This window comes from Lacerta agilis, chromosome 17 (assembly GCF_009819535.1).
Source record: "Lacerta agilis isolate rLacAgi1 chromosome 17, rLacAgi1.pri, whole genome shotgun sequence".
In the NCBI taxonomy this organism is placed as follows: domain Eukaryota; kingdom Metazoa; phylum Chordata; class Lepidosauria; order Squamata; family Lacertidae; genus Lacerta; species Lacerta agilis.
This window is the reverse complement of record NC_046328.1, coordinates 10,107,806-10,133,376: the sequence shown is the minus strand read 5'-3', so window position 1 is coordinate 10,133,376 and position 25,571 is coordinate 10,107,806. Positions and strand designations below refer to the sequence as shown.

General features: G+C 44.9%; 1 protein-coding gene and 1 pseudogene across 3 annotated transcripts; one reads left to right on the top strand and one right to left on the bottom strand.

Moving 5' to 3' along the window:
- Nucleotides 1–550: 550 nt before the first annotated feature.
- CHFR (checkpoint with forkhead and ring finger domains) lies at nt 551–24,748 on the bottom strand. Of its 3 annotated transcripts, none has more exons than XM_033174132.1 (18): nt 24,623–24,748; nt 23,502–23,649; nt 20,987–21,086; nt 17,018–17,127; nt 15,823–15,882; nt 15,426–15,638; nt 14,615–14,830; nt 14,055–14,211; nt 12,149–12,303; nt 9,122–9,284; nt 7,841–7,983; nt 6,389–6,508; nt 5,571–5,654; nt 4,295–4,365; nt 4,048–4,135; nt 2,987–3,094; nt 2,085–2,157; nt 551–946 (listed from the first exon to the last, which is right to left on the bottom strand). In XM_033174132.1, exons 2-18 carry the CDS (start codon nt 23,635–23,637, stop codon nt 904–906), a joined length of 2,040 nt encoding a protein of 679 aa, XP_033030023.1. In that variant the 5' UTR covers nt 23,638–23,649; nt 24,623–24,748; the 3' UTR covers nt 551–903. The 3 variants fall into 3 exon arrangements, with proteins under 3 accessions (XP_033030023.1, XP_033030025.1, XP_033030024.1); XM_033174134.1 differs by having other exon boundaries at nt 14,615–14,707; XM_033174133.1 differs by lacking the exon at nt 24,623–24,748 and adding an exon at nt 24,294–24,375.
- On the top strand, nt 3,236–3,671 carry LOC117061374 (annotated as a pseudogene).
- Nucleotides 24,749–25,571: the final 823 nt, after the last annotated feature.

Genomic DNA, 25,571 nt, shown 5'->3' with positions numbered 1-25,571 from the left:
AACAAGAAGGTGGACTGTCTTGCTATCGCTCTGTTCTCAGGACCGAAAAGCAAACGTTATCTAAGGGGAGGAAAAGGGAGCAGAGCCCCAGGGATTCCAGGAAAGCAAAAGACCTGACCAAAAATAACGAAAATAAAAAGAGATTGCTCCCATTTATCTCATCACCACCACAAATATAAAGGGTACATTCCAGCTGCACTGATTGGGCATTGCGGCACCCATGAGCAAATGTTGCAAGAAAGGGCAGGGTATCACAAGTCACCCCTGACAACTGGATAGGCCAGGCCAAATCCAGCTGTGATCTTTTTGACAGCCATGTTGATTGAAGGGCAATGCAACCAATCCCCTTAGCAAGACCCTGTAGACGCAGCCCCAACTGTCCTCCACTGCACCACTTGGGTGGAGTGGATAACTACTGCTGCCCATCTATTTGTCAAGAAGGAGCTTATCGCTTGTCTAGCAACTTTTTGCACCCACCTTGTAGTCCTACTTCACCCCACAAACAATAGCTCTCAATATATTTGAACAGCGCAATTACTGCCACACAGTGTAGACTCCCCCTACTTTATTCAATGCCATTAGAATCCTTTAGTCCAATGATGATGTCATTAAGTCAAAAACATGATGAAGCAGGGGCAGACAAGTCGTGAATGAATTGCTTGTTCCACACCGTCTATTGAAGGAAAAGGAAAAAAAAAGACACTGACCTGCTCGTACACTGTGAAAAATGTTTTACAAATCAAAAATATACACCAGAGCATCTGATGTAAAAGAGTTACCAACTCCCTGCTATGAGGGAACAATGAAACAATAACTGTACGGTCAGTATTGCAGATTTAATTTCCCCCTCCTTTCTTATAGGCTGCGAGTATTCAGGCCAGTTAAATTCCTCAAAAAACACCTTCAGTTTTTGAATCGTGTTTGTTCACAGATGTGATTGAATTTCCTGGAACAACAAAAGACTTGAGTTAAAATTTAAAAAACACGAGAGAAAACAAGCAAACAATGTGATTCTTTTGGCAAAGTTGTTGAGCTTCTTCTTCTTCTTGGGGGGGGGGGTAGTTTTTGAGCTACTTTTAATGAAATTTGCCTTCCGAATTCTAGATTTTCCTGGACACAGTTTCCAATGAACAAATCACAGCTATCTCACCATTTTATAATCTTGAGTGCTATCCCCCACCTTTTGTTTTAAGCGAAGGCTTGCATTTTTAGAGTGGTTAATGTCAAATTTAAAGAAAAACACCATCACCCCCACCCCACATGTGAACTGTTGAAACTGTCTATAGCCCCTGGGCAGATTTCTGGGCAGCTCATGTTCTTATAATGTTCAAAGTGAGCTAGCACTGTCAAGTTTCCTTCTCACGTTGGATGGGAAGTTTTTGTTGTTGGTAAATTAATATTAAAACATACTATATTCAAATTATTCGCTGCTTTGAAATAATGCACTAGTTTGAATGCAACACTAAACCATAGCATTGTGCTATGTGAATGAGTTTACCTGTAGTTTGCTCTGTAGCCCAAACTTAGGCAAACTGAGGTTAATGTTAACTATGATTAATTCAAAGTTGGCTTGTTTCCACTAATCACATTTAAAACTAACCAGAGTTTAGGGTTTCAGTGACATGATAAGCTGTGGTTAATCTAAGGCAGGAACTTTCTATCACCTTTTTGTAGCTCTGCACTGGAGGACAGGAGAGCAGGCCCGCAAGCCCAAGGAGACGCTAGTTTCATTCTTGCAACAGGGTTTAGTGCTATTTTTGAATGCAACCATTATCTAGTACCTACACAGGGCTGCCTTTGAAGAGTACTCAGAGAGTACTTTGAAGAGTTAGTCCAGAATGTAGCTGCCAGAGTGCTGACTGTTGTTTAGGTGCACAACGCATATAATACCAGTGCTAGAGTAACAGATAGCATCATGGGAGGAAAATGATCTCGTCAAAAGTGTAGAAAAAGTTGTGCATACGTGTTTTTTTTTCTGGCGGAACCATTACCCTGACCCTGAAATGCACACAGATTTAAGTTCCTATAGAAAAGTATCGAGGGAGTGAGGGGACGGGAGGGGACGGGAGGGGGGGGCAACTCACATTGCATGGTGAGCTTTGACCTGAGTCCGGCAATTGCGCCCCCAATAGCAATCAGGGCGTGACGTGACAGCTACTGTAAGAAAAAAACCCAACACATTTGATGCACAATTGACGTTAATTAAAAGCAGAGAGATTTGAGGGTGCGTGGGTGTGGGAATCAGTCAATCAACGTTGTTGTTCTAAAATAAGGTGCTGACAATTATTTGGTAGCAAGTGCAAAGCCATGTAAGTAGATTACAACAACATGTATACATGGAAATTTTTGAAATTTAATAAGATATAATAGGAACAGCAACATGTATTTTAAAATACTGATACTTAATGCTGGCATAGTGCATGCTAAGCTGTTACTGATGCATATGCACATGCGATAGTCTTGTCCTGGAATTTTAACACATATCATAAATATAGTCCCAATGCAGAACAAAAACAATGTCCTCCAAAACATTTGTATTGTGGAAGAGAAATAATGGGAGAGAATTACTGTAGGTTTCTTTTGCCCTTTGGTATAAGATTTAAAGATTCTCTCTACAACGAGGACAAGTAACATACATTCCAGCTCACATATGCAGCGGGAAAAGTTGTGAACATGGGTTAGGGTCTGGCAGTCCTCTGCCATCTAAAACTGCTCAGAGTACTGCTGCCTCTACCTGCCCTTTCCAACTTCAGAACAGTAGCAACCTTATGTAGGTGTGGCACAGCTAATTGCCAAACCAAAACGCAGACTGACTGGCTACTGAATTGCTCAGGAAATATAGATAGAAATATTTAACCGATACTTCCAATTTTATTTAAAACTGATTTATTTCTAATGTTGTTTGTTGGCTTTTGTTATAAACCAGGGGGGAAAGGTGGGGAATGAATGAATGAATGAATGAATAACAAAGACAATTTTTCCATACCTGGCAATTCAGCAACAGGAATATTCTGCCTATACTGATAAGCGAGCTCTCGGAAGCTGCGGAGGCCACAACAGTAACAGAGAACAGTTTCTCCAGTAATGCGGTAATCTGGAGGGCAGAGGGGAATCAGAGTTGCAGATAGTCAGGGGCCAAAAAAGCCATTTAATGAAATATTCCAAAAAGGCAACAACTCGTCAAGAGTACATATGCTTGGCGCTTCCTTTTCATTTTTTCTGCTGGCCGCCCAAGATGTCTAAGTGAGGACGTGGTGGTTCATCTGGTGCGAAATTTCGCATCTCCCTTGGTCTCCCTGTGGGAGCTGTTATAAACTGCGCAGACAACACTGGGGCCAAAAATCTATACATCATCTCTGTGAAGGGATTAAGGGGCACCTGAATAGGCTGCCAGCTACTGGCGTGGGAGACATGGTAATGGCTACTGTCAAGAAAGGCAAACCAGAGCTCAGGAAGAAAGTGCATCCAGCAGTTGTGATTCGTCAATGGAAATCGTATAGGAGAAAAGAGGGGGTGTTCTTGCACTTCGAAGACAATACGGGGGTCATAGTAAACAACAAAGGGAAAATGAAAGGCTCTGCTATCACAGGCCCCGTAGCCAAGGAATGTGCAGATCTGTGGCCCAGGATTGCCTCCAACACTGGCAGCATTGCATAAACCTATCTTGTAAATGTCCAATAAAAAAGTGGTTGTACCAAAAAACCAAAAAACAAACAAAAAAACAGTACATATGCTTGCTGTAAGTTATTTGAAAGGCCTTGGTGAACTGAAATGTGGTGAAAGGACCGCAAAGTGGTGTCAGGCCAACATCTCTGGGAAGGCTATCCCATAACCAGAGTGCCACCACTGAAAATGCCTTCCCTTCTGGCAGGTTAACCACAGTCACTTCACCTGGTGGAGATAGTTGTGGAGCAGGGTTTCTGAAGAGGATAGGATCAAGGTTTGGGTAGGTACAAATAGGGAAGTGCAATTTGCTTCCCTGAAAGCGCACAACGCGGAATATATGCCTCTGGAAAACTCAAGTCAGAGAGAAAAGTTGGGGCTTACCTGGTAAAATAAAAACTCCTCTTTGAAGAGCTAGGAGACTTTCATTTAACATATTTTTCCATGTTAAACCCCTGGATGCCAGGTAATCCTCAGATGAGAGAAAAGGGTAGTCAGCAGCATGTAAAAGAGATGCACTAAACCACTTGACCCACCCACCCACCCCATGGAAAGTAGTAAAAATGTATTCTGCAAACTAGGTTTAAGCAGCTATATTCTCTCAACTGATATACTTTAAAACTGAACATACCTTTAGAATATCCGATTCATAGTTATTGCCATTAAGGACACCATCTAAACACTTGTCACCAAGATTTATTTCTGTAAGGAAATTAAAAAGAGAGGGGAAATTATCTTTGCTCCGAAATACCCAAGAGATGTCTTCTCTTTTCTCACCACAAGGATGACCTTCAATGCCTAGAGGTCATGATTTCAAGCTCACAGAACTGGAATATTGCCTTCATTGAAATCAGAAGTATTAGTTTCCATGTCAAGGGCTGGAAACTGGCTGCACGGGAATCCCCTCCTGCAGAAGGTTACATGCTCAACCAAGGGCTAAAACGTGTCTATCAACTGCTACTAGCCACAATGGCTATGTTCTCCCTCCACAACTGGAAGCAGGAAGCCTCTGAATGCCAGTTGCTGGGAGTCACAAGTGGGAGAGTGCTGTTGTGCTCACGTCCTGCTTTCAGGCTTCCCATAGGCATTGGGATGGCCACACTGAGAACAAGATGAACCAGACAGACCACTGGCCTGATGCAGCAGGACTATTCTTAGGTTCCCAAAGAGGATGGATGCCACTGGAGTCCACATTAGGGATTGGGCATTGCAGCGTGATCAGACAGAGCTTAGAATGCATGAACAGAAATTGGAACATTATAAATGAAAGCCATCGTGGATCTCATTCATGGTTCTCTACACCCTAAGTCTTGAATCTACACTGCTCAGGGTCTTCTGTGGAGCACAATTTAGCTTTGTTCAGGAAGCCTTTTAATGGGCCTCGATTTCCCAGAGACCAGAAGCCTCCACCTGCCTGCATAAGTTGCCAGCTCCAAGAATATTTATTAGTGCACACTACAGGAATGCCTCCTTTCCAACCCTCTCACTTGCAGTGCTCTTTCCCACCTGGAGAAAGGCATCACTGTCAATGGTAAGCCATCTCTTCCTGCACAATTTGTCTGAACCAGTAACCTCCGCAGGGGGAACAGAGGCTTCTCTCCGTAGCGTGAGTTTAGTAAAATATTATAGTCTCAACCAGGACTGTGTTTTAAAATACGCCAAGGCCAGCTTGGGTTGTGAGAAAACACTTTAAGGTTGATTACATTTACTGAGGTATGTATCAAATAGCTTAAGAGAAATTTCATGTGTTTGCTAATATTGCTGGGAGCCAAATTGTCTGAGTTTCTAATGGTCAGTGCTCCCAAATTCCTTAAGAATTTTTGAGATAATTCCGTCAAAAGCAATTCCGCCAACAGCCCCGCCCCCCAAAAAAGAGACTCTTGGAGCGAGACAGTGGTCAAACCTACCACAGAACGGTGCCAAGCAACCAAAACATGCCACTCGAGTGCAACCCCAGTACAAGTGACAGAAGGGTTGGAGACAGATGGTGCCTGTGAACACAGAGAGCAGAGAACATGTTGTGGCATCAGGCATCCAGAATATCAAGTAGTAAAGGACCCCAAATTCCCTATTAGACATCAATGAACACACTCCCATTTTATCTGTTGCATACAGTGAGTATCTTCACTCTCACTCAGCCAGTCAACCACTACTTATAGGAAGTTGGGGGGTGAGCATACAGGTAGCACCTCCCCAAAGTGACATCACTTCCTGATCAGCCAAGTAGAATAATTGGAAGCGGAAAGAGGGGAGGCAGAGGACCAGAAACAAAGGGAGGAACAACTCCCTTAAGGATGGGAAAGTGGTGCTCTGCAGTGCTCTTCCTACAGCGGGAAGAAAAGGTGAAACTGCACTCACCCCACTGGTGAAAAGGAAGGGCTTACATTCCTTCTTCAGTTCTTCATACTGCACATTCCCCCAGCTCCCTTTACATAAATATATCCACAAGTAGCAGCCACCCACTATTTGAATCCCAAAGGAATTCATGCACTGCCATGCGAGGAGAAGGAACTGGGTGGTGATATCTATTTAAACATATAGGCTGTCCTGTTGCAAAGGTAGACATCGTCATCAATATATATTTTTTTAAAAAAACAGAATACTTCTCAACCCTTTGCCGGCTTAACTCTGCCCTCACACCTCCATGGCAAAACCCTCCAAAAGATAGCAGTTTGGAACAACAGCAAAAATGCCTAACAGAGAAGGCGACCGACTGGCAGCTCACATTGCTGGGGGGCGATATGTGGATTCTGTTCACGCTCTGCTCTGCGGTCTGGCATTGGCTGGAAACAGCAAGTGCATATCACATGGCTTCCTTGAGAAGGACACACGTACTCCTGGACAGCTAGGTTGGGAGAAAATGACAGGGAGACACAGAAAGAGTTGGAATAAAAACAGGGCATGGACAGTGAACTTCATAGAATCTCAGCGGTCAGGATCAGGACCAGGGGCATCCAATCCAGGGTAAGTCGGACTTTTAGGGAATCCTTTCTGCATCAACCGACAGCTCTTTTTTTTTTGCCAATGATTTTTATTGATTTTAATATACACATATAATTACATATAGTAATTACATAAAATAGCTTATATTCTGTATCTAATATTGACTTCCAATCTTCCATGTTCTGTCTTCTTTAAATCAAACTTTTATATTTCACATTCTTATCCAATTTTCATAATTTAATAACTAATCTCTCAAACTTATACATCTAATGTTCTCAAAATATACATAATTTGATTCCCTTTACAAACACCTACTAATTACCTTTCCATTCTATTTCCATTTGCTGAATTTCCCTTCCCATTATGAGGTTTATTTCCATATTAATCTACTTTACACATCTTGTCTATATATTTCATATAATTTCCCCATTCTTTTCGAAAAGTTTCGTCACCCTGTTGCCTGATTTTTGATGTCAATTTAGCAATTTCCATGTATTCCATAATCTTTTGTTGCCATTGCTCAACCGTTGGGATTTCATCAACCGACAGCTCTGTGCAACTGGCACAAAAGCTCTCCTTGTTGCAGATTGTTTTTGATTGTTTAATTTCTATCTCGCTTAATATTTTAAAAATATCTCTAAGCCGTGTACAAAAAACTGAAGCAAAAACAGTCAGCTTAAACAAAATATTCCAGAAATACAAAGTTAGGGTAATATAAAGTTACTAATATATAATTATCAATTATATTATCACTTAATATAAATTCATTAGTTCATCTAGCTCAGTACTGTCTATGTTGAGTCCCAGCAGCAACCCAGGATTTCAGATAGGGAATCCCTTCCAGTTGGTTCTAGAGATGCTGGGGATTGAACCTGTGACCGAGTTGTGGCCCTTCCCTATAGATTGAGACAGCTGTGTGCTTGAAAGGTAGACCTATAAAAATCAATATAATACCTCAGCAAAGAATGCAAAGAAGCTCAAACATGACACTCTGGCTATATACACTTTTCCATGGGGAACAAGTCAACAGGCGATTACATCCTAACTGGCCTGGGGTGAGAGCCCATTGATAGTGTTGCCCCATCACAATGGGGTAATAATAGGGAAGGAAAGAAGGAAGGAAGGAAGGAAGAGGAAACCTATTGGGGAGTGGGAGCAAAGAACTTGCCAGGCTAGACACAGCATGAAGGCCTCATGTGGACACCCACTGACTGCGTTCTTTCACCACACTGACCTGTTGGAAAGTTGGCAGAGGTAGATGGTGCATCCCCCAAGGACGGCCGGGCTTCCGCTTCTCCTTCCAGGCCCGGGGAGGCAATGGCCGTAACGGGTTGCCGATGATACCCCGGACACTGTCGACACACAATGTATGGCTGACTGAAAAGACGGGTGCAGGTAGGTTATTGGAATTCGTGTGAAAGCCAGAGTGAATTCAATCAGATTCAAGAGCCCCCACTGGACTGGGCCAGGAATTCCCACATCTTGTTTCCAACCGTGGCTTCTGAGAAACTCAAGCAGGGTATGAAGACAGCAAAGCTGAACTACAGGATAGCGAAAGACTGTAAGAGGCTCAAGTTTAAGAGGGGCATGACCCTGACTGTCTAATTGGGATGAAAACACCAGGTAATCCTGGCACTCTTTAATAGGCAGCACACAGGTGAGATGTGGGTGTGTGAGAGATTTCTTTCATGGCTTTGTGAACCCTTTCAAGAGCAGAAGGCTGAGTAGCTCCTGCAGCAGCAGCAACATCTAAAGCCCAAAGAGAGGAATTTTTTACATCACTGGCCCCCTTCAAGTGCCATGTTGGGCAGAAGATTCCTGCGTTGCAGAGGGTTGTACTAGATGACCCTTGTGGTCCCTTCCAACTCTACAATTCTATGATATAATGCCCAGGATGAGAAGCCAACATGCCCCTGAACATCCATTATGGGCAACAGTAGTGAGAGAAGAATACTACCTTCATGCCCTCCTTGTGAGCTACCCACACACCTCAAGTTGGTCACTGGGAAGAACAGGATGCTGGACTAAACTGACCTTTAGCATGGTTCAGCAGGGCCCGTATCTGTTAATTTCCCCCCATATTGTTAGCCACCTAAGATGTATGTAGGCAGGCAAAAAAGTGAAATAGTAATCTTTCAAAGCAGAGGTGGGGAACCTAGTTCAGCCCAAGGGCCACATTCTGTCATGGGAAGCCTCCTGGGGGCCGCATGCTAATTGGTGGTGAGTGGGGGCCAAAGGGAAAAAAACGGCAGGCCAACCAATGCAATTCTTACCTTGGTATAGTCCAACCATGTTAAAATAAAAAACTTGTGCGCGCACACACACGCACACAGTTTCCTCTGTCAGGGCAAACAATAGATATTATCACAATTCAAGGGCAAATTCTACGCAAGCAAAGGCATTGAAGGAGTCAGCATGGCCTGAGAAGCATCTCAAAGGCAAGATTCAAAATGTCGTCCTGGTAGCAAGGCTGCAAGTCCCACAAAATCAATCCTATTGCCACAACCACACTCACCTAATATCAGAGGATTCGCTATCTACGTCAGACAGTTCCAGCAGATCTTCAGAACTTCCTTCTTCATCCGAAAAGGACCTCCGCACCTTTGGCTGAAGCATGTCTTGAGTGATTTTGTTCCGGGCATCCATGCTTCGCACATCTTCTTCACTGCGACACTTATCTACAAACAGAGGAAACTCGACTAGCCTTTTGACCAGGAATTGGTCCTAAGCTGCACAGGCTCCCATTCAAAAATGTATCCATGATCATGTCAGTGACAGAATTTTCAAGGAATCCAGGAAGTCCTCTACGCTGGCTCTTAAAGTGTTTTTCAGTTCAAATGCAAGGAAGAAGAGGAGGAGGAGGAGGAGTAGTTTGGATTTGATATCCCGCTTTATCACTACCCTAAGGAGTCTCAAAGCGGCTAACATTCTCCTTTCCCCCACAACAAACACTCTGTGAGATGAGTGAGGCTGAGAGACTTGCAGAGAAGTGTGACTAGCAGCTGCATGTGGAGGAGCAGGGACACGAACCCGGTTCACCAGATTATAAGTCCACCGCTCTTAACCACTACACCATACTGGCTCGTAAATAGTTACGAAAGTGAGAGACAAGTATGGCATTGTTTTATGGTCACTGGCAGTTAGTATCACAGCCCAGGTTTCCAGCTTCTCCCTTTGAACCAGAGATGTGGAACCTCTGGGCCCTCCAGATGCTGTTGGACTCCAGCTCCCATCATCCCTGACCACTAGGTGAAGCTGATGGGAACTGGAGTCTATCAGGTATCCTGCCCCCACTCTAAAGGGCAGAAGGAGCTATGAATGGATTATTAGTATTATGATTTATTAGATGTATATACCGTCCTTCATCACACGATCTCAGGGCGGTTCACAGGATAATGGGGTTGGCTGATGATAAAGGTACCAGCTGCTCTTCAATCTGCAGTTTTCTGGTGCTTGGCCGGAAACTGATAACCTAGCCCAGATTGCAATCTTTTCTCTCCAGGGGTAGCAGAAACAGACGCATTTAGAATCAGGAACCAGCTGAGGGTGAAGACGTATGTTGAACCAAAGGCGAACTGTTCCAGAAGCTCTGTAAATGCCTTCTTGGTAGTCAAGATAACCCCAAAATTAATTGGCAGTTGTTGTAACAATGAACTTGTGTATATTTATATTCACTTGCTTTGATATAAGCTAATTAACATGCTTTGATGTTATCCTTATCTGTGGGTTTGGGGTGCTGGCCTCGGAGCCCTGAGCCCAGAAAGCAGAACTATCAGTAAGCCTTGGATAGTTGCCACCTACAACAAGGGTCTCCAAGCTTTCCTTGCCTCAGGCTGGTGTCTCCAGCGACAATTGTGTGGCGGGCTGGAGGGGGCGCCCGTACGCGTGTGCACACGCTATTTCCGGCGCACTTCCGGGTCAGAGGAGCACCGGAAATAGCTTGTGTGCATGCGCACGGGCCTCCTCCGACCTGGATGTGCACTGGAAATAGCGTGTCCTCCGACCCAGAAGTGGGTCCGCACAGCGCACCACGCCGCACCGATAAGAGCGGGCGGCAGTGGGGGTCACCGCAGGCCGGATAAACAAGTCCCTCAGGTCTTATCCGGACCCTGGGCCGTAGGTTGGTGACCACCTACAGCCTCTGACGCATGGGTAGGCAAACTAAGGCCGGATCCAGCCCAATCGCCTTCTCAATCCGGCCTGCGGAAGGTCTGGGAATCTGTTTTTACATGAGTAGAATGTGTCCTTTTATTTAAAATGCATCTCTGGGTTATATGTGGGGCATAGGAATTTGTTAATTCCCCCCCCCCCAAAAAATAGGAATTTGTTCATTTCCGGCCCCCTACAAGGTCTGAGGGACAGTGGACTGGCCCCCTGCTGAAAAAGTTTGCTGACCCCTGCTCTAAGGGTCAGGTGGATTGATGGGAGGTTCTGGCCAAACTGATGTGTGCTGCTTTGTGTATAAAGGATGTATAAATGCTTGCTTGAGAGTGGACAAGCCATCTCCTTTCTGCGGTCCCACATCTGTAAAGGCTGGGAGACCTGGAAGGCTGATTTGCTGTGAGTCTACACCTTTAAGAAATCACTAGAACTCATCCCTCTGCCATTTTTGACATCCTCCTTTGGTTTCCCTGCACCCAACCACTCCACAAGACGACAACCCAAAGAAATGGCCCAACCAATGATCTGGAGAGTCTTCGTTACCTACCGGTACATTAAATGATTAGCCTTGTGCCCCACACCTACCTTTGGCAATATTTCACTGTTAAAAGAGCTGCAGCACTTGAGCTGGTGCATGCAAAGCCTAGTACTAAGCATACTGGATCAGGCTGCAAGACTAGTACATGCACCAGCTGCCCCTTACATAGGAACAGAGGCATAGGCATGTGCAAGACCTGTTCAGTCATTCGGTATGGGCGGGTACTGAATGCATGGAAGGGGTTTCGGAGAACACGCCTGGCTGGCCCTGCATTCCAGATTTTGACTCACATTCCACCACCAATCCACACAGCCAACGCACAAATTGCAACAGCCTCACTCATGTGTGCCTATGCACATAAGGGTGCACTTGGGAAGGGCTCGGTTCATGGAGATGCAATTTCTAGTGAACCAGGGTTCACCTCGCTGTGGAGGGAGCCCTATTTGAATATATCCACATGCGCACAGATTGATGCCAGTCGTTTCAGCCGAGGGGTATGGTTTGCATGCACGTCAGTATCTGCGGGTGGGGCTAGCCAAATGTGTTCTCAGAAGCCCCTTGATGTATTTGATACCCTCAGCTACCAAATGACTGAATAAATTCACTGTGTGCAAGTGGAGTCGACTCACTATTTCCAAATGAATGCAGCTCATCTTGTTAGCCTGCACTTGATTACAGCACTATGGTGTTTGCCCCCACCTCCAACTGTGGTCTCTGGTGCGACCAATTTTCAGATTGCAAGCTCCTTTGGGCAGGGACTTGTCCTCACCCCCCCCCCCAAAGAGCCATGTAAATCTATCATCAGCATCAACAACAAATATCTGCAGACAGTTTTCCACTTGCCTGGGTGCTGGATGAGGTAAGCTTCCACCAAATTGTTCAAAATATGGTTTTTACAGATACGTTCCACCGGACAGCGGCAAGTTGGACAGAGAGAGGAGCGTTCCATCCATCCTGAGTAACAAGCGGCACAGAAAGTGTGCATGCAGGGCTGCAAGCTGGAGAGAAAAGGGGAAACCTTGATATGGAGAGGAGGAGGAGGAGGAGGATGTGCCTGCATTCAAATGTGATATTTCTCATTCAATGCAAACCATGGTTTGTAGGGCTTAGGAACAAGCCTCTTACTTTGTAACCCTGCTCCAGAGTGTTTCCTAAATTCATCACACTGTGGTTTGACCAAGCTAGAAAATGATTCATTAAGCTGATAATGTGCAGGCAGGAGGAAAGGGGAAGAGTAAGTGTGCAAATGCAAGGCTTCCTCCCAGCACACCAATCCATTGTCTGCAGGATCAGAAATGCCACATCTCAGTCTGTGTTTATACTCCTGCTGGCTGTGTGTTCACCAATTTCGCAGCGCTGCATTTTTAATCTGTGTTCACATGACCTTCTTCAAAATGCATAACATTATCCCATGGCTTTTATCCACATAATCAAATAGCAGCAAAGGTTCTGGGCTTTTACATCAGCTCCAAATGTGTTTGAAGACTTAAGGAAAAAGGAATAAGTTCAACTATCCTGAAATCAGCGACAGCTTTGGCTACATCCACATCACACATTTAAAGCACCCCTGTGCCACTTTAACAGCCATGGCTTCCCCCAAAGAATCCTGGGAATTGTAGTTTGTCAAAGCTGCTGCCCTCACAGAGCACTTGTAACAAACCTCAGTTCCAAGAATTCCCCGTGACTAATTAGACATAAGACTGCTTTAAATGTATGACGTGCATGGGCTAGAGGAGCTGGATCCTACTCAGTCTTGCCTCTCTGCGCTCTGCTGCTGGAGTTGTTTCTCTCCCCATCCTCAACCTTCTGTTTGGTGCTGAAACAGACCACTCTGTTGCATTGCTCTCAGGGCAGCAAAACCATGGAATATGGTTGGCTGAGCGGGTATGGTGGCTTGGAATGCTCATTGGCTTGCGGAACTGATGCAACAAGGGATGGATGCGGAGATGGTGTTCTGAAGGAGCCAAGAGGGGCTGCACTTTCAGGGGCAGGAGAGCAGGAAGCGAAGAGAGAAGAGCTAGGGAGGCCACTCAGAAGACTGGGCGGTGAAAGGAAATGGGATGTGGGGAGAGGAGGAACTCCAGGCAACAACCGGATGTTGGAATCACGGAGTTAAAAGAACGGAGGAGCACAAAGTAGGCGCTGGGGCAAAACAAGAGACAGGGCCCAGAATCAGGAACAAGGGGGTGTGTTATTTGGTAGGAAGGAAGCCCAAGGGGACAGACAACTGCTAGGTCTAGACCCCCCAGCAAAGTGAGTTCTGTCCACTGTGAATTCTATAGTCGCCACAGCAACATGACCTGGCAACCCTAAAGGGGTAACGAGCCAAACAGCAATGGCGGCGGCGGTGGGGGGGATGAATCTCAACGAATTGAACTAACCCACCAAATATTGGGCTCCATGCTCTTAAAGGGTAGGTAATGTAGCTGTGGACCATGGTAATTGGAAGCAGAACTCAATCCCTCCTGCAGTATACTAAATTCCATTGACACTGCATGTGTGCGCGCGCTTCTCAACACTCCCTCTCTCACCAGCAAACATTTTCTCTCACTGGGAAAAAAATAGCGGGGGGGGGGAAGCAAGTGTGCGGGGGGGGGGCTGTTCCCCACCACTTCCCCTTATCTGCCCCTAATGAGTTTTCAATCCCCCACCACACGCATACTCTATAGGAACTCAGCAATGAACTGATTAAAACACATTGGCCTACTGCTGTTACTTCTGGTCTGGCCCACAGACACCCCCCCCTTACCTGACACAGTCATGCAGCAGCTCTTGGCAGATGATGCAGGTGAGTGTTTCTTCCATTTTGTCTGGCTTCACATTTGGTGACTTTGTGTGTTCGGTCCCCGTTTTAATTGCACATTCGTTTGGAGGAATCACCTGGAGATACGTGCTGGCGTCGCCACCTGCAAGGGGCGGAAGGGAAACACACATCACAGGGCTGGCACACACAATGGAACCCAAGACATTGTTGCTCAACAAACAAGACACTGCCCGAGTCTTCCCTGCCCATTTTGAAGGCACGGTGCTTCTCCCGTGTCCTGCAGGGGATCTTCCCAGGCTAGGCAGGGGAAACAGTGGCCTTCCAGACCGCTGGCCATGTAATGGTTCCAAAGGGCATTCACTCATGGTAGTGGGGGGAAGTGGTTAAAACAGGAAGGGGTTTCAGGGAAGGGAAGATAAACTGCATGGAAGTTGTGGGGAGGTAAGGGACAGTAAAGAATGCCCAAAGTTGCTAGGACGGCAAACCAGCCATATCTTGAACCACAGACCTCTTTTTTTTAAAAAAAGTAACAGTTATTTATTAACCTGCTTTTATTTTCTTCCTGGCAGGCTCCAGGGCTTCCTCTTCATCCCTGCTTTTCAACTTGGGCATAGCCGACACGGTTTTCTCTTTATCCCCTGAAGAAGTGTCAGAAGTTTCAGTATTTACATTTGGCTGCTTGTGTTTAAGTGATGCTTCTGGACCACATGGTTCTAAGCCAGGCAGGGAAGGTGGAGGAATAAAGGTGTACAGTTGCGACCCTGCCCCCCAAAAAAGAAAGAAAGAAAGGGAAGCGCAGCACATCAGCATTGCTGACTGATTGAACGCAAAGCGTTCCTCTGCACAATGCAAGTGATGGCAGCTACGGTATTTCTCATTTGGCCAATATAGAGGGGTAGAACTGCCCCCTATTATAATGGATGTACTTGCTTGGTCTTGGGCAGGGGTTGGCAAGGTTTTACCTGCCTGGGCCAGTCAAGTCCCACGGAGCTCTCTCTGTGGGTTGGATCGCGCATGCATGCACGCGATTTCTGGTGTCTGCGCATGTGCAGACAGGATTTTTACATAGCACCAGTTTAGCGCAGCGCACGTGGACTCGCCAAGCGGGTGGCTCGGTTCGGGGGTGGCTCATGGACCAGTTAAACTGCCCCCATGAGCTGCTTGCGACCCATGGGCTGCAGGTTACCGACCCCTGGTCTTGGGGTATAAAGAAAACCTGAAAAATGGCACTCCTCCTCCTTCTCCAAAGACTATTCTGGACTTCCACCTCCAATTTTTGAACAGCTTCGGCTTCAGCAGGAAGGCCAACATGAAACGATCATTAGACACATGGGGCCAAGCGAATTGAGACTTTACCAGATGTTGAGGGATTATCCTGCTCCGTGGATATGGACTCAGCGAGAGAGGTAGAAGCAGCATTAAAGAGGTTCGACGTGGAAGTGGATGGCTGTGGTTCGTCATAGCTAGCCTGGTTAGCCGACGGTGGCAATGCCGCTGAGGTCCCATCTTCGCTTTGTCTGGTACTTGAGGTATCTTTGGTCATATGGCACATGCTTTTGACAGTGGCTTCTGCAGAAGGGAAGGGAGCAAGGGGGAACATGTCTCTGGTGCTGCCTCAACAGCTCAAGAGGCTTAGAGAAATCTCTGTTAACAGGATTCTGCAGAGCCCGGCAGCTTTAAAAGGGATGCAGCTAATCTTCACTGCTCATTCTCCCCTGCCTCCACTGGGCTAGAGCTAATCACTTTTACTTACCTACTGGCTCATTAGCTGGGTCCTGTTTTGGATTCAAGGATTCATAAAGATATGCAACATCTGAAGAGAGAGAAAATCAGTAAGGCCAATGGTTCCCAACAGATAAGAAGATAAGCTGAGCTAGCTGGAAAAGGCCAATGGCCCTTCAAGTCCAGCATCCTGTTCTCAAACCAGATGCCTATGGGAAGCCCACAAAAAGGACTTGAGTGTAATAGCACTCTTGCCACTTGCGACTGCCAGCAACTGGCATTCAAAGCCAAACTATGTCCTGCAGCTAAGGCAGAACATAATCATCATGAGTAGTAGCCACTGACAGCTTTATCCTCCACAAATTTGTCTAATGCACCATTTAAAGCCATCAAAGTGGGTGGCCATCACTACTTCCTGTGCGAGTTCCCTAGTTTAATTACACGTTGTATGAAAAAGTGCTTCCTTTCCCCCCTGTTCTGAATCTTCCAAGCAAAGATGGGTCTCCCTAAAGACAATTGCCTGGGGAGGTTCAGACGCCTCCCTGACACTCTCTCTTCCATTTCCACAGTGCACCATTTCTGAGGCAGGAGGCAGTCTGCTACCCCAGTTTCCCTGCTTCCTCCCAACCAGCGCCATTGCAACAGCTCTGTGCTTCACTTATCGTTAGTGCTGGAATCTATCAAAAGCCAGTGTGTTCTAGTGGTGAGAGCACTGGCATAAGAGTGGGTAGGCCCAGGTTCAAATCCCTGCTCAGCCATGAAGCTCACTCCATGACCCTAGGCCATTTACACTCTCTCTCTCTCTCTCTCTCATCTACCTCACACGGTTGTGGTGAGGATGGCAAGACAAACCTCACGTTTTTGGCCATGTGGCCCTACACCTTTACTTAATGGCTAGGCTTTTGGCCCGGGACAAGAGAGTACAAACAGATGCATCCCATATAAGCTTCACTTGGAGAAATGCAGAGTGTTCTTTCATTTGTTTCTGCACACATGCACTAACCCAGGGGTGAGGAACTCATGGCCCTCCAGATTATGTTGGACTCCCATCAGCCCCAGCCAGCAGGGGCAATGATCGGGGTGCCAGGAATTGTAAGCTGGCAACATTGGAGGGTGGTGGCAGCACAGGGTTCCCTCTTCTTGATCTAACCCAGTGATCTCCCACCCATCAGCCCCTGCGCCAAAGAAGCCCATTAAAAAAAGAAGCAGCAGCAAAAACCCCTTACTGTTTTCTGGCTCATTTTTCCTGTAAATTACATAGATCACATCTCCAGTCTGTAATGGGCAAGTCTGCTTCTTCACCACCTTCTGTTTGTTAATAACCGTTCCATTAGTGCTATAAAATACAAACAAGGCCTTCTGGTGAGTAACAAGGGATTAGGAGTGGGGCGGGCGGGAGAGAGGTGGTCTACATAAGTGGCTAACCAGAAACCTGAAAGGAACTCTGAGGGTCATGTAGTCTAACCCTGCTGCTCATTGCTGGAATCTTGCAGCAACAACATCCCAGGTGGTCATCCAAGCCTCTGCTTAAACACCTCCAGTGGGGAAGAGCCCACCACCTTCTGAGGAATCTCCTTTAAAGCTGCTTATTCACAGCTAGCATCTAGACAGAGGACTGAGCAGGCACAGAGCTCACCTGGTCACAATCCTCCCCACTATGGCAAGATGTACTTTATTTAAACTATTGCGATTGTTATATCATATACTGGGAAATGATACATAACGAATTGAAAAGGATGTTTAAAATAACGTTTGTAAAAAAGGGACAGAACTACCTAAACTGTACAGAAACTTATTCATGTATGCTACTGCAGTGGCAAGAATGTTACTTGCCCCAAAATGAAAAGAAGCAGAAGTCCCAGCAAAGGAAGAAGGGATACAAAAACTTATGGAATAAGCAGAAATGGCGAAACTTAACGGAAAAATAAGAAATCAAGATAACAAACTTTTTATCAAAGAATGGAAATGGTTTATTGAGTATTTACAGATAAATTGTAAACAGATTAAGAACATTGGCAGGATTATTGTAATAACCTGCAGTTTCATAAGAATATATATTTAAAGTAGATGAATAAATGAACAAATTAAGTTAATTTGGATATGCATAAGATATTAAAAATAAATTTAAGGAACCGCAGAAAGAGGGGGAAGGAAGTCAAGTTTTGAAATGTTAAAATGATTGTAAAATTATTGAAATGTATAAACCTGAAAAGCATAAATAAAATTAAAAAAATAAACTACTGTGATTGTTTCTAAATTGGCACCTATACAGTATAAATCAGCATATGCAAATCTGTGTCCTCTTTAGTCCTCTTTTTTTAAACAATGTGTCTCCTCTTCTTTAATTATCCCTAAACTGGCCACCCTAGCTGTAGTCAACTAATATGATTACTATTTTTTTTTTTACTAGACAGGTCATAATTAACTTTCAGGGGGGATTTTAAAACATTCCTATTCACACAGGTATTTTGATGGTTGAAAGATAACTGTTCCTGGCAGCCTGGACAATAATTAAACTGCAAGAGCGACAGTTTTACATGATTTAGATGTTTTTAATGTTTAAATTGCTTTTAAATGTTTTAATCTTAGTCTAAATTGTAATGTTCTATCGCCCAGGCTCTTCGGGGAAGAAGTCTTCAAAACAGCAGCAGCTCTTGCACACAGTGATTAATATCAAAGTCTGGATGATAAAGCCTATCTAAGAAACACAAACAGCCGTTGCCGCCATCAGGTGGACAAAGCCTGTCTTTACAAGATACTGAAGGGAAAGTGCTAGAATTGGGTAAAGAAGAGCTGGCCCTAAACAGCAAGGGGGAGACAGCGGGAACCTCACACATAAAATTCCGCCCCCCAACAGCATCCACATGTTATCTTCCTCATCAAAATGCCATACTGTATTATATCCATCCCCACTTAATATAGATTTATGCAAGAAACCTGACAAATAGAAACTGTAAGTCCAAATTCAAGTCTGGGGAAAATGTGGGACGGCATTTTAATGAGGATAATATAATTACCGAACAAAAAAACCCCACCCTTGCTCTGCTCCCTCCTCTTCCAGAGCTTTGATCTCAAAAAAAGCCTGCTTGCCTCAGCCCCCTGGGGTCCCAGAGAGTCTGATACCAAGAACTGGGGAACACCAGAGTTAACACAATTTTTACTCAATGCGCAATTTAACAAGATGCAAACTGGATTTTTCACTGGGGTGTGAAGAAGGGTAAGCAACTTTGCAAGACAAGAGAGACCCTGTTCGTTTACAGTTGCTGATTAAGGAGGGAGTTGCCAAGTGAGGAAAACAGTTTGCTAGCCTTTCTGATGCAGAAAGCAGGAAACCTTTTCCCCAAAGTGGGAAACTGCAAAAAGGTGCATTGCTTTTGCATAATGCTCCCAATGCTACTTTTATGGGCCTTCTAAAAGAAATTGTATCCCCTTCCCTCAAACATAAGAGACTCCCAATTCATGTACAAAATAATCCAAGTATTTTTCTTTTTTTACAGAAAGCATTTAGGAAACTGCTGACTTTCTGTACTAAAAATGCAAATTAAAGCTGCTTCCTAAACAGAGAATTGGGGGTGAGGGAAGATGCAAGAGAAATATAGAGAACAGGTATCTCAGCTAAATTGGGAAACATCACTCTTGCTTATTTTTATTAACATTACAGCTTCATCCTATGCATGTTTGTTCAGAGGTAAACGCCAACTCCTTTAATGAAACTTCCTCCCAAGCAAACGTGTATGGGATGGTAGCTTTAATTAGGCTGCCCAACCCTGTTTTAGCAGTGCTGGAAAACTAATCATTTAGCAACAAGGAAAACTAATCATTTAGTGACAAACAGAAAGGCATGGCCAATGGTCAGGGGTGACAGGAGCTGTGGTCAAACAATATTGGGAGGGTCACAGATTTCCCACCCTGGCTCTAAATGGCACTGAAGGATCTTTAAGATGGAAAGACAAGTGTAGGGGCTGTGTACCAGATCCGGGCAAAGCCTGGATCCCATGCCCATTCATGTAAATCTGGGCTTCAGGTCGCCCTGAGTCAGGTTGGTTCATCCAGAGCGATTACACATGTGCCTGTGACTATTCCATACCCACCCTACATGTAAGTGTTCCAATTAATAATGCTCTCCATCAAATCTTTTATCATCCTGCCAGCAAAACAGATTGCACTTTGGCTGCAATAATGTTGGCAGCTTGCTAGCTACAAAAGCCTGTGAGATCTCTTACTCTCTTATGGCCTGTTTGTGTTTTTAAATGGCTTTTGTATGCAAGCAAAGCAGACACATCATGAAGATGATGTCGAAATAGTTGAACGGATTACTTCAAAGAGTGGCGATGTCACAGGTCGTGCACACAGGATACAGCTTAGTTAGTCAATGCAAGCCCTTCTTGTGAACTTCTTGTAAGTTTTATTACAGTCAAATTTATATAAATTATATAAAAAGAAAAACAGGAAATAAAGTCAATTTGACAACATTCTGTGCACTCGGGGGATTCAGATACTCAGAAAAAAATATAGTGTGCTAAAAAAGAGAGAGGCCGCATACTATATATTTAAAGCACATGGCTTACCCCAAATAAATATGGGATGTGTAGTTCTCGTGTCACAAGGCTGCAATTCCCAACACCTTAAACTAGTTTCCAGGGTTCTTTAGGGGAAGTCATGTGCTTTCAATGTATAGCAGCTTCTCCCTCTATTTAAAAAGCGTACGCAACCAGAGAGAGACAACCCCCTTCCCACAACAACAACAACAAAAATCAACATCAGGGCAGTTGGTATGGAAACCCCTTCTATAGAAACAGAACACTACAAATAGTTAAAAGCTCTGACATCACAAAAGGGGCAGGAATTAGTACCAGAGGGTTTCAACCTTGTGGCAACCTAAGGAGCAATCCATCTCCCATCCAAGGAACCTTGGGAACTGCAACCCCAGTTAACTTTTTAAAGGACTTGTTGATGGGATAATCACTATCCTCACAAAATTGCAGTTTCCATGGGGGAAGCACATAGAAATAAAATCTGGTTCTAAGTGTGCAAGCTGGAAAGGTCCCAAGACAGAAACGGGATGCAGAAAATAGCAACATATTGCCTTGTAGTCAAATAAGAACCACCAGGACACTCCCCCATGAACACTAACCAGAACGTTTTACTCAACACAAACAGGCAGGGGAAGCAGAAAGGGTTCAGGCGAAACTGACCTGGTATCCTCCAGTGATACTTGACCAGATTCTTCATCCACCCTTATTTTACAGTGATCTCCGGATACCAGTTTGTTGCCAGGAAAGGACAGGTCGCAACCTTTGTGACAAAAATGTTAGTGTCATTAGATTTGCAGATATTCCTGGAAGAATTCGGCCTTACTGAGACCATCACAATTTCTGGGATGCTCACACACAGGGTACGTACGAGAAGGCTGGCCATCCCCTTTTATCGGTACCCACTTTGTGCTCCCTCAGGGATATACTGCCTCTGCATATGAAGTTTCTATTTTGCTATCACAGACAATTATTATTATTATTAGTAGTAGTAGTAGTATTAAATGAATTTATATACCACCTTATACCTGGGTGTCTCAGGGCCGTTCACAGAATAAAATCAAGAGATAAAACAAAATACATAATAAAAATAAAAACAACCCAATAGCCCATAATTTGATAGCCCACCCTCCACAAATGTGTGACAACCGTTTTCAAAACCAGGACAAGTTTTTCATATATCACCAGAAATTCCAGGATAGCCAATAACAGCTTTCTCCAGCCACATACCCTCCATACTACAGCTTATTGGCAATGCTAGATGAGGCTGACGGGAACTGTAGTCTAAATTAGCATTTGGAGGGCGTGCGTTTGCAGAACACTGGTCTATAATATTTTTGTTCCAGAGATACTGCTGCTGACTTACAAAGTTCAGCCCAACTGCTAGACCATTCCTGCCCCATCCCCCCCAAAAAAAACACTTCAGCCCTACATATCTAAGTCTTACCATGAAATAATTTCCAGAAGGATAGCAGTGTGTAAGTCTTCTGGCACGTTAAAAGGCTAGCAAATTTATTATGGTATGAGCTAGTCCATGAAAGTGAAGCAGCACAGGTGAGGTTCCCACCTCCTTAACATAGCAGGCCACTGGTGATTACTGAGAGGGGAGAATCAAGGCATGGAGTGCTCAGTGCTGTGTAGCAAAGCCAATCCAGTGCTTCTGCTGTAATGCACAGTGCCATGCTTTCCCCTCTAAGTGCCAGCTTACCATTTTATTGAGAAGCCAAGAGAGCAACAGAGTCCCACCTATGCCACCTCACTGGTCACTACTGAGCTCATTCTATAATGTTTTAGACCCTAAGGTGCCACAACACTCTCTTGACCATGAAGTAAGTCCCACTACATGTCTGAGGACTTATGCCAAGCAAATATGTGATCAATCAGGCTCTGAAAGGATCTTGCCATCAGAGAACATACATCATCCAAAGGTCACATGCACACCACACATTTAAAGCACATGGCTTCCCGCAAAGAATCCCAAGAACTCTAGTTTTATTAAGGGTGCTGGGAAGTTAAGTAGCTATGATGGGGTAAAATACAATTTCCACACTACAATTTTTTGGGTGGGGGAGCCATGTGCTTTAACGCACATGTTATTTGGATGCGTTCACAAGTTAACAGTCTAGAGTTTATGTTTAACACATGATCATAGTTACTATACTTGTATATCATGTGTGTTTCTTCTATAACATATATTGAAAGCAGCTTATAAAAAAGGAAACATTTCCTAAACTTTTCATAACAGCATCTTACGGAAAAAGGCTTTATTAATTATATCAATGAAAGAGTACAAGTGGAAAGATTAAGTCAGAACTTGAATCCACATCAACAATTTTGACAGTTCATATAATGATTTACTATTCTCTCATACAAGCTGGAGGGTTTAGTACAACATGTGCCTAACAACTACTTAGGCTGCAATTCTTTATGCAATTACCTGGGATTATGTCTAATGGGGCCTACTTCTAAAGCAACATGTAACAGATTGCACAGTAAGCATCTCACACTTTCTTATATAAAAAAACTGAAATGAAAATAATGTTTTGAAATGTAGATGTCTTGCAAAAGCAACCACATATTGTAGCTGTGAATCACAGAAAAATTGAGTATTATGTCAACTTAGAAAAAATGTTAAAGGTAGGTAGCCATGTTGGTCTGCCATAGTCGAAACAAAACAAAAAAAATTCCTTCCAGTAGCACCTTAGAGACCAAGGTGCATGGTATGAGCTTTCTGAAGAAGTGTGCATGTACACAAAAGCTCACAGCAAGAACAAACTTAGTTGGTCTCTAAGGTGCTACTGAAATGATTTTTTTTTATTTTGTTTAGAAAAAATGTATTACCCATGTTCTTTGACTCAAAGGAGTTTTCTTGAGAAAGTATTTTCAAAAACATAAAAAGCAAAACAGCTTAGTGTACAAAACAGGAAGCAGGATAAAAACAGGCCCTTCAAAGTAAAGCTGCAAGTCTTTTGATTGTTGATGATTAACAAGAAACTAAGAAAGCCTTCTCAGCTCACCGTAAGAGAATACCAACATAGAGACACAAAAATCCTCAACTGTGGGTTCCCTATGGCTGGGTAGAAAACTATAAAAAGGGGATTGAAGGGACAGCTTCTGCATACCTCTCTGCCATCTTATAGCCCACACATCCACTGCATAACTCTTTCTGGAACCATACCTTTTTTCCTCCCAATTGTCCACTCTTTCTTCAGCAACAAGAGGTGAGGCTCGGCTTCCTCGGCCCCCAAACGGATCAGCTTTCCCCAAGGCTTCCTTTGCTGCTGTATTTGTCCTCTGACTTCCGAGTGCTCCATCTGGATTTACATCTGTCAAGTTTGGGACGGAAAGAAAAGTTAAGCGGCCGGGTGGGGGAAGTTTCATTTTAGCTCCAACTGGCAGCTTCTTGCAATTAAGTTATTTTTCTGGGGGGGTGCAGGGTTGGGGAGAAAAGCAGCATGCGAGTTACGACGAGACAAAACAAGAAACGAACTCCTGAGGAAGCACGTGTTGTAGGTTTGCAGTAAAATCTTACCGTCCGAAAAATAATTCTTTTTAGGGGAGGGGAGGGAGTAGCTCTGTAGAGGTACATTTTCACTCGCATCTACTTCCCCACCTTCTGAGCAGTAAGTCAATGGGGGCTTAACCCCCCCCCAAAAAAAAACAGTTTAGAATCTCAGCTTTAACCCTGTAAATTCCTCCCTAGCGTCTTCTCTCTCACACGCTCCCTCCCCCATGTCCTTTGAGCGGTGGGTGGTTCTTCCTCCTTTTCGGTTTCCTCAGTTGCTCAACTCCTCCGCCTTCTGTTGCGTTTCTAAGCGTCTTTTAAAGACAACGTCCCTTTAGGCTTAGAAATTGGGGGAGGGGGTTGTGCGTATGGGTGGAAGAAGAGCTTTCTTTTTTAAAGAAAAAAGAGGGTGGGGAGGAAAACGGGGAAGAGGAAGAAGAAGAAATAGGGGCCTGTGCCAAATACCTCCCCCTTGCTGGCATCCAGGCTCCTCCAGAAGGCCTCTGCGAGGACTGGGGGGGAGAGCTGAGCCCGTGAGGGGAAGGGGGGGGGCCTTTACAAGGCAGGTGGGGGGGCTTTACAAGGCTGGAGGAACTCCTGCACAGCGCCCCATATTCACAGCTCCAGGATCCGACCTCCCTTCACTCCCCCACCGCCCAGCCCAGGAGGGAGAAGAGAGCCCCACTCAGTCCCCTCTCCTTCCTCTCCCCCCCTTCCACCCCCTGCCTTAGCCCCAGAGGCTGAGCTTCCCCCCCCCCCTCCCGCCTCACACCCCGGCAACACCAGCCTCTTACGCCAGAGTCCTGCCGCTGAGGCAGCTGCTGTCAACATACATTGCCAGCCCTCAGCTGATCAGGCCCTGGGCGGAGCTCGTCAGGCCTCTTCTGGCCAGCCATTGGCCGGTCTAGGTTCGAGCGTCACCATAGAGAGGGGTGCGGGTGAGGCTGGGAGAGAGGAAAGGAGAAAGGGGACAGGAAGGAAGGAAGAGGTCGGCGGCGCTGTCTATGGCACGGGCGGCGGCTAGAGAGTCGCTCGCTGTGCTTACCCATAGAGTCTTTGCCTATTATTATTATTATTATTATTATTCGCCCTTTTCACTGACAGGGACTCAATGCAGCTTTACTAGAAACAGGAAACAATCATTAAGAAACAATCAAGGCCTATAAAGTCTGATTTGAAAAATCATTCATATCTATATATCTATATTGATAGATATAGATATCTGCTCACTGGAAGGACAGATCCTGAAGTTGAGGCTCCAGTACTTTGGCCACCTCATGAGAAGAGAAGAATCCCTAGAAAAGACCCTGATGTTGGGAAAGATGGAGGGCACAAGGAGAAGGGGACGACAGAGGATGAGATGGTTGGACAGTGTTCTTGAAGCTACTAACATGAGTTTGGCCAAACTGCGAGAGGCAGTGAAGGATAGGCATGCCTGGCGTGCTCTGGTCCATGGGGTCACGAAGAGTCGGACACGACTGAACGACTGAACAACAACAATATTGATATAGCTGGACTGGATGAATCCCAAACCGGAATTAAGATTGCCGGAAGAAATATCAACGACCTCAGATATGCAGATGACACAACCTTGATGGCAGAAAGTGAGGAGGAATTAAAGAACCTCTTAATGAGGGTGAAAGAGGAGAGCGCAAAATAAGGTCTGAAGCTCAACATAAAAAAAAACTAAGATCATGGCCACTGGTCCCATCACCTCCTGGCAAATAGAAGGGGAAGAAATGG